At 43.1% G+C, this 9,107-nt stretch overlaps 1 protein-coding gene across 2 annotated transcripts in view; it reads left to right on the top strand.

Moving 5' to 3' along the window:
- The first annotated feature begins 4,200 nt into the window (after positions 1-4,200).
- LOC118359189 (metalloprotease TIKI2-like) overlaps positions 4,201-9,107 on the top strand; it is a 113,200-nt gene continuing 108,293 nt past the window's right edge. Inside the window, exons 1-2 of one of the 2 annotated variants that reach the window (XM_052480479.1) lie at positions 4,201-4,796; positions 7,908-8,477. In XM_052480479.1, the coding sequence (XP_052336439.1) occupies positions 4,689-4,796; positions 7,908-8,477 (678 nt within the window). In that variant the 5' untranslated portion in view covers positions 4,201-4,688. The remainder of the gene's footprint in view (positions 4,797-7,907; positions 8,478-9,107) is intronic. The other variant, XM_052480480.1, reaches the window with a different exon arrangement.

Here is a 9,107-nt window from a genome sequence, read left to right on the forward strand (position 1 = left end):
CATGATGAACACCAACATACACTGTAAAACAGTTACAATGGACATGAAAGTGTCCTATTTTATATGGTGGGGCTGTAACTCTCTCATGACTCACCAATTCAAAAGAGAGGTGCGGGCATAGTGAGAGACTGAGAGCTAATACCTCAGCTTTGTGGCCATGGCCTTTTGTTAAAGAAATATATTATGCTGCAGTAAGTGATCAATGTCAGAAAATGGACATTGAAAGCACATTTCAACCAATGACAGGTCCAATCATGGATTTATTGTATAAGTTTCCAAACTACAAAGATATCTTATGAATGGAATGGAAACAATATGCACATGCACAGAACAAGAGTTCAGTCTCATTTACTTTCTCTCTCTATGCCCGCTGCCACCCTGTGCTCTCTCCTTCACCTTCCTTCCCCCCCTCCCTCTCTCTGTTCCTGTGTCTTACTAACATGTCCCCAGACATCTATTTTCAGCAGTGAGCACTTTCTGTGGTTTTCAAACAGAACATTAACTTTTAAGTATTTTCTTATGCTGCCTGTATCTGGTCTATATATGCTGTAAGTCCACCTGGTCCCTGTCCAGGAATCTCCTGCATGCAGCCCTTCATACGCCCTTCTCTAACCAGCCAAGGATGTCAACCAGCCTCATTCAAAGAGAAGCCTTTCACAAGTGTGGTTAAAGCAGGTAACTGGGTCTGCATTACAACATAATATTGGGACAAATTCATGTATAATGTACAGTATGTGTACTAAAGTAGTAAAAAGTGTAGTATTTGGTCCCATTTTGACTTTACAAACTTGGTGGAGGCATTTGCTGTTTGTTTTGGTTGTGTTTCAGATTATTTTGTGCCCAATAGAAATGACTGTTTAATAATATACTGTGTCATTTTGGAGTAACTTTTATTGTAAATAGGAATATAATATGTTTTAAAAACGTCTGCATTAATGTGGATGCTACCTTGATTACAGTAAATCCTGAATAAATCTTGAATAATCATGAGTGAGAAAGTTACAGGCATAAATATCATACCCCCCCCCCAAATGTTAACTCCTCCTGTTATTGAAATGGTGAGAGGACAGCATGTCTTGTGTTTTTTTTTTTTTTTTTTTTGGGGGTATGATATTTATGGCTGTAACTTTCTTACTCATCATTATTCACGATTCATTCAGGACTAGTCTGTAGTCATGGTAGAATCCACATGAATGTAGAAGTGTTTAGAAACCAATTCTACTCCTATTTACAGTAAAGGTGACTCCAAAATGACACAATACATCATTTACCATTCATTTCTATTGGGCACAGAACAACCTGAAACCCATCCAAAACAAACAGCAAATGCATCCATCAAATTTGTAGAGTCACAAACGTATATATTTTTTTGACAAAATAAAATAATTTTAGGGCGTAAAAGAGTCACAAACCTGATGTAATCACAGTGGCTGAATAAGTACCCAATTGTCATACTTGAGTAAAAGTAAAGATACCTCAATAGAAAATGACTCAAGTAAAAATACAGTAAAATACGACTTGAGTAAAAGTCTAATAGTATTTGGTTTTAAATATACTTAAGTATCAAAAGTAAATGTAATTGCTCAAATATACGTAATTATCCTAATGTTTTATTCCTTACATTAAGCAAACCAGAAGGCACCATTTAAAACAAAATGTATGGATAGACAGGGGCACACTCCAACAGTTAAACATCAATGACAAATGAAGCCTGTGTGTTTAGTGAGTCTGCCAGGTCAGAGGCAGTAGGAATGACTAAGGATGTTCTCTTGATACAGTAAGTGCATGAATTGGACCATTTTCTTATCCTGCTAAGCATTCAAAATGTAACGAGAACTTTTGGGTGTCAGGGAAAATGTATGGAGTAAAAAGTGTATTAGTTTCATTCGGAAAGTATAATGAAGTAAAAGTAAAAGTCATCAAAAATATAAATAGTAAAGTACAGATACCCCCAAAAATGACTTAAGTAGTACTTTAAAGTATTTTTACTTAGTACTTTACACCACTGTGTAATCATTGCGTGCTAGGAACATGGGACCAAAAATTCCACTTTGACTACTTTCATACACATCTGAATTTGTCCCAATACTTTTGGTACTAGGGACTATGTACGTACAAAGGTGCTGCAATTTCTAGATGGTTCACCTGATATAGATGAAAATACCCTCAAATTAAAGCTGTCAGTCTGCACTTTAATAACCTCATAGTCATTGTATCATTTCAAATCCAAAGTGCTGGAGTACAGAGCCAAAACTAAAGAAAAATTGTCACTGTACCAATACATTTGGAGCCCACTGTATATATATACAATGTACAGGCAATGAGTCACGAAATTAGGTACTTTGAAAATGTTTTCATACCAATACTGTCGGGTAAACAGAACCATAAATCAAACCCATAGTATACTGATGTGGGACCAGTTCTTAGATGAAACAATCACGAGTCCACAATGTGAACATAGAAGGAGATGAAAGACATTTAACCAACAACCCCAGAACAAACAGAGAATTTGTTACATGTGTAGAACTATGAGGACAGTCAAAGTCAAACACAAACCAGGCGTCCAGAGACAAGTGGAGAATGGAGAGGAGACAGGAGAGCGAGTTAAAACAAGACAGACGACAAAGAATGGCTTGTCCAGGGCCTGTCTGCCATCAGCCCAGAGGGTAAGCCCGGGGGGCACTTGTCCAGGGCCTGTCTGCCATCAGCCCAGAGGGTAGGCCCGGGGGGCACTTGTCCAGGGCCTGTCTGCCATCAGCCCAGAGGGTAAGCCCGGGGGGCACTTGTCCAGGGCCTGTCTGCCATCAGCCCAGAGGGTAAGCCCGGGGGGCACTTGTCCAGGGCCTGTCTGCCATCAGCCCAGAGGGTAGGCCCGGGGGGCACTTGTCCAGGGCCTGTCTGCCATCAGCCCAGAGGGTAGGCCCGGGGGGCACTTGTCCAGGGCCTGTCTGCCATCAGCCCAGAGGGTAGGCCCGGGGGGCACTTGTCCAGGGCCTGTCTGCCATCAGCCCAGAGGGTAGGCCCGGGGGGCACTTGTCCAGGGCCTGTCTGCCATCAGCCCAGAGGGTAGGCCCGGGGGGCACTTGTCCAGGGCCTGTCTGCCATCAGCCCAGAGGGTAGGCCCGGGGGGCACTTGTCCACGGCCTGTCTGCCATCAGCCCAGAGGGTAAGCCCGGGGGGCACTTGTCCAGGGCCTGTCTGCCATCAGCCCAGAGGGTAGGCCCGGGGGGAACTTGTCCAGGGCCTGTCTGCCATCAGCCCAGAGGGTAGGCCCGGGGGGCACTTATCCAGGGCCTGTCTGCCATCAGCCCAGAGGGTAGGCCCGGGGGGCACTTGTCCAGGGCCTGTCTGCCATCAGCCCAGAGGGTAGGCCCGGGGGGCACTTGTCCAGGGCCTGTCTGCCATCAGCCCAGAGGGTAGGCCCGGGGGGCACTTGTTTGAGGGGCTCTCATGATAAATAGCCCACTACATGATTCTGTCACAATGTCTGCCACTTGGAAAATAACACGGGTCATGGCAGAGGTTTGACACTGTAGCCTGAAGAGAGGGACAGCTAGGGCTCTCAACATGGTCATTCATCCGAACCATTCAGAATTATATAAGATGACTATATCTTAAGAGGGCTATTATAGGATAAATAAATAAAACACTCTTCACAGTTGTCTTTACTGAGATGTTTATTTGTAGGCATTAATCAATCATGATTAAGACACTGGGTCTAAGGACTCATATTCAAGTTTTGCACAAAAAGTGTCAAACAATCAATGACAGTGATAAATGTGAACCAAATGAAAAGGAAACAGATGACAACATATTAATATAACTCATTTAGACTTTTTAATTATTCCTCGCATGAAAGGCACCAGACTGGCAACATTGTGCCTGCCACCTGCCCTCCAGTGGTTGGGCATAGCATTTTTTTCGATTCGTGCCGGGTTTTATGCACTGGAAATACAGATGACAGTTTTATACAACTCAATCTCCCATATCATCTCTCACTCACACGCAAACCTGTGCTCTCCCTATCCCCCCAGAACCTGCGCTCTCCCCCCAGAACCTATCCCCCCAGAACCTGCGCTCTCCCTATCCCCCAGAACCTGCGCTCTCCCCCAGAACCTATCCCCCAGAACCTGTGAACCTCTCCCTATCCCCCCAGAACCTGCGCTGCCCTCTTAAAATAAGCAGTGGGGGAAAATATTCAAAGCCTTCCACCTCCTCTCAACCACACACACACACACACACACACACACACACACACACACACACACACACACACACACACACACACACACACACACACACACACACACACACACACACACACACACACACACACACACACACACACACACACACACACACACACACACACACACACTTCTAGAGCGCACTGTGAAAACTTTCCCCTGCAACTGCTGAATAGGTTAGTGCCTGCGACAGGACAGCGCCGAGTGGGAAGAGACAGTGAAAGCGGAACGCATAGCCGGTTACTAGCTGCCTGGGGTTCGGGAATGGCGGATAGTCGGAATGGTCCATTCCCTCCTTCCGAACCGCACATGTGAACCGAACCCCGTCTCCTGCGGGTCGATTTTGTTACGTAGTAGGAGGCAAAGGACAGTAAAGAGCGAGAAAAAGACGATTGACGTATCTAAGACAGCCAGTCGACACCACTCTCCTCTCATCTCGAGATGGTCTGCGCGCCAGGACATCGATGGTTCCTACTTACCGCTCTCTTGCACGCTGTTGCACCCCTGGACATCCGCGAGAGACCAAGGCAATGTGACCCACCGAAGTCGGTGAGTTGTGCCCGATCGTTACGGCTACATGGTCTTTACCTGTTTCAGTAATGTCTAAAGGCAATGTCAAACATAAAGATGTCCTTGAATGGATAGCCTTCTAGCGAAATAGTTAAAGTTAATTGTAAATGTCGGCCTATATGTCTAGCCTTGCATATAACTGCCCCAAAAGGCTATAGCAAATGATAAGACAAAATAAAAATAAAAGGATGTCCTATTTCTGAGTAAAATAAATGCACTTTGCTTAGACAGTGTTCCTGAATGAGTTGTTTCTATGTGCAACGGTAGTCCTACAGCAACAACAAAAAAGTGAGATATTGTGTTGTTATTGGGTTTTGAGTAACAACCAAATTAACAATGACAATAGCAACTGCGTTTTATTGTCATGGAAATATTAACATGCCCTAATAACTACTTACACGTGTAACAAGAACAATAATTATGTTCATAGCTACTTTATTAGGCTACCCTATTATTTTCTATTATAGCACATGTATTATTAGTAGTAGTAGTAGTAGTAGGTTATTAATATGATTATTATTAGGTTATTTTTATGTCATCATATTTTATTAGGATAATCCATTATTTCAAAGATTCCTAGAATTGAAAGATTTTCCAATCAGCAAAGTTGCTTCCAATGGCACTTGACATATTCCGGTGTTTCCTCACAGAAACATGGGCTTGAAAATATGGAAGCAGTTGCCAAGCGAAATATCGTCCGCCAACCCTATGCATGTTTATGTGGCAAAATAACGTGGGAAACACCCACCGTTGACCCACTGTTGATATAACATTTATTTGTAAAAGTTTCAGTGACTTTTCAAAACTGATCAAGTTTGAATTAAACACGACCTATTAAAACAGCTATCGGCCATATTTGCAATATTATGGAATGGGCTCAATAGCCAAAGGGAATTAATTTCAGTGTTCTCTTATCTGGTCGGGACCGTGTTGCACTCGCTCTCGTCTGTCCTTATCGCAGTGTGAATTTATCATCAGCGCAAGAGATGAATCAGAGGGAACTTAATTAAAATCATGACTGGACACAGTGCGTGCCACACGCGCACATCGCTGGCTTGGGTATGCTACAATTTCCCAGATATTAACGCAATAAGTCTGAACTGAAATTATATGACTCCAGCACGAACGTAAATAACATATAATTTTAACCGGGCATGATGCTATCTATTAATAAAATACAAATGTTATAATACATTATTGAAAATATTTATCAGGGATGACTTGACAGTATTGCAACAACATAGTCCACAAAATTATTTTATTTGTAGTGTTGTTAATCTGTTTCATCATCTGTGATTATGGCATTATTGTCAGATATTAACTGTAGAATGTCCCCCCCTTAAGTGTGATTTCTAATACGCCAGTACAAAGCTCTCTGTTTTGTGTCAAAAGTAATTAATTAGCCAATAAAATGGAGGTGCTCAAGTCAGTGCTCCAGCGCGAGAACTCATAGAAAACACCGCGCGAGGAAAGGAGAGGGCCTTTTCTCCTTAACGTCTGTATGGACTTCAACTGTCCTCGTTCGATCGGACAGTAGACTCCGTGAACTTGACGAACATTCCTAGACAAGTTAATGATTAACAAATTATATGTAGGCTACACAGTTGTCAAAATAGAATCAAAGTATGATGGTTAGAGAGCGGTCATCATCTGTGGATTTATTTTGTGTACTTAGGCTATGTGAATGTCCAATGTGGAATTAATTTCCAAATAAATGTTTTATTTACACGTCTTAGATGATGTGTAAACATTTCAGTAAAAGACAATGCTCAATACAAAGATTGTGTGAGAAAATAATTATAATTGAATTTATGAAAATAACAAACCCTTGCAATAGTAATAATATTTCCAAAGATTTAATGCCTTTTGGCAGGGTTTTGAAATCCGTTAGAAAATATTTTCTAATATGACAAATGTACACTGACAGCATGACATTACAATTGCTATTTCAACTGGGGAAATGTTAATTGAAATACATTAGGAGCATGTGACGTTAATAACATTATATGCACTTCTAAGCCAACCAAATGCTTCTATTTAATTTATTCCTCTACCATTTCGACCAGGCTTTCCAATTGGTTTAATAACACTGAAGTGGCTTTCTCTTCAGTCCAATGTCAGTGTACTATACTGTTAACTCCAATGAAAATAGATCCATTTGAACAGAATCAAGCATTTCACAAAATAACAATTTGTCCATAGTTAGAGTTTGTTGTGCAATGCATACATCTATCTAAGAACTACTTTGATAGCCACTTTGATCATCTCATAGTTATGTTGCTTGTTTACATTTGTCCTCACTCCCATCACAACAGCATCTCAATGATTTGCATGATGTTTTGCAAAGCTATGGTCTATGAGTGTTTTTGGAAACAGGGCATAATTGACCCCTATGAAATCTCTGGAATGTTAATGAACTGCAAGTAATAGACACATGCACACATCCTTTTTCCATTTGATCACAATTGTATAGTGTTTAGTAAACCAGATACATTAGCCACGTCTGACCAAATCCTAATCAAAGGCCTATGTGTGTGCATTTTGATGTTTGTGTAGGCTATCTGTTCCAATGACTGTTGCAACAACAACAACACATTCCTCAAGTCAAGAATATACCAGCTAGGTGGATTGCAGCAGTTTCATATGGTTCATTATGTTTATACTGCTGTAACAAGCGTTGAAAAGCTTTCCAGTTCCACAGAGGCATTGGCAGCACAGCTATGCACCTCGGCAATACACTGGGGTCTGTTTACAAGGAGAAAGCTTCACTATAAACTCGCTGCCTCAGAACAGCAGACAGACAGAGAGCAGCATAGTACAGCACAGTGGAAGCTAGTTAACATGGTTTCATTGTGCCCCTGTCTTTATCTGGAGATTACAGTTCATCAGATTCTATTGCATTGACCTGTATCTCAGCCAGATGTTCTAAAAAGGCTGTTTTGAATCTCTTAATCACAAAATGTAGTTTCAAATGTACTATTGCAGATAGCCTTAACTCAGAAGGTTATGTTACTGTATTCCTAATGCTGATAGTCATAATCTTTCCCTCTTCTCGTCCTCCTCCCCCTCAACCCCCCTCCACCCCCATAGCAAAGTGACATGAACTCATTCCTCTGGACAGTGAAGCACCCAGCTCCCTACCCTCCATCCTATCTTTTCGGGACCATCCATGTTCCCTACACCCGTGTATGGGACTTTATCCCAGATGTCTCCAAACGGGCCTTCCAGACCAGTGCCAACGTATTCTTCGAGTTGGACCTGACCGACCCCCTGACTATCTCCAAGCTGACCAGCTGCCAGCTGCTGCCCCACGGGGAGAACCTGCAGACCCTGCTGCCCCGGGACCTATATCGCCGCCTCAAACGCCACCTGGACTACGTTAAGCACATGATGCCCTACTGGATGACGGCGGACCAGCGGGGCCGGGGGCTGTACGCTGACTACCTCTTCAATGCCATCGCAGGGAATTGGGAGAGGAAGAGGCCTGTGTGGGTGATGCTGATGGTCAACTCTCTGACGGAGTCAGACGTGAGGTCACGGGGAACACCGGTACTGGACCTGTTCCTGGCCCAGGAGGCCGACCGCATGGGGAAGAGGACAGGAGCGGTGGAGCGGGTGGAGGAGCAGTGTCACCCCCTCAACGGACTCAACTTCTCCCAGGTAAGAGATGGGACTACATGGAGGGGGTGGTGGTTGGACATGATCATTGGAATGGGGGATATATGATTGCTGGATTCATTTTGTTGGTGGCTGGGGGCTGGAGGTTTGTGGATTTAGGGGAAGGGAGACATCTTGGGAGGAGATGGTGGAGAATGTAGATGACAATGGGAGGAGAAAAATAGTATTAGAGATGGTATGCTTCAAAGCATTGTAGATGGTTTTAAAGTTCTGAATGTTCCTGAGCCTTACAAAACAAACAGACATGAGAGCTGAATCAGCTGACAAGGTGTCAGGATGACAGATGTAAGTGATAAGTTAGTGAAGGTGGGAGTGTGGGAGGGGTAGCTCTCTTTTTCCTGGGCTGAATGCCTGTCTGTGTCCTCATGATACTACCACTGCTAGTATCTTGCTCTGTAACTTAACACTGAAAGATGGACAGAATAGTCTAATTACTTGATGACATAAACATAGGGAGTATCCTTGTTTTATATCTCCTTGGCTGTAGAGGACAGGCATCATGGAGGTCTAAATAAATGATGGCACAGGAAGGGTTAGGCAGAAGTCAACTCGAGTGTATTTTTCCAAACTCTGGGAGGTCCAGGTATGTCTTTGATGAGCTAGGACTGGGAG

This window comes from Oncorhynchus keta, chromosome 26, assembly GCF_023373465.1.
Source record: "Oncorhynchus keta strain PuntledgeMale-10-30-2019 chromosome 26, Oket_V2, whole genome shotgun sequence".
NCBI classification, from domain to species: Eukaryota; Metazoa; Chordata; class Actinopteri; order Salmoniformes; family Salmonidae; genus Oncorhynchus; species Oncorhynchus keta.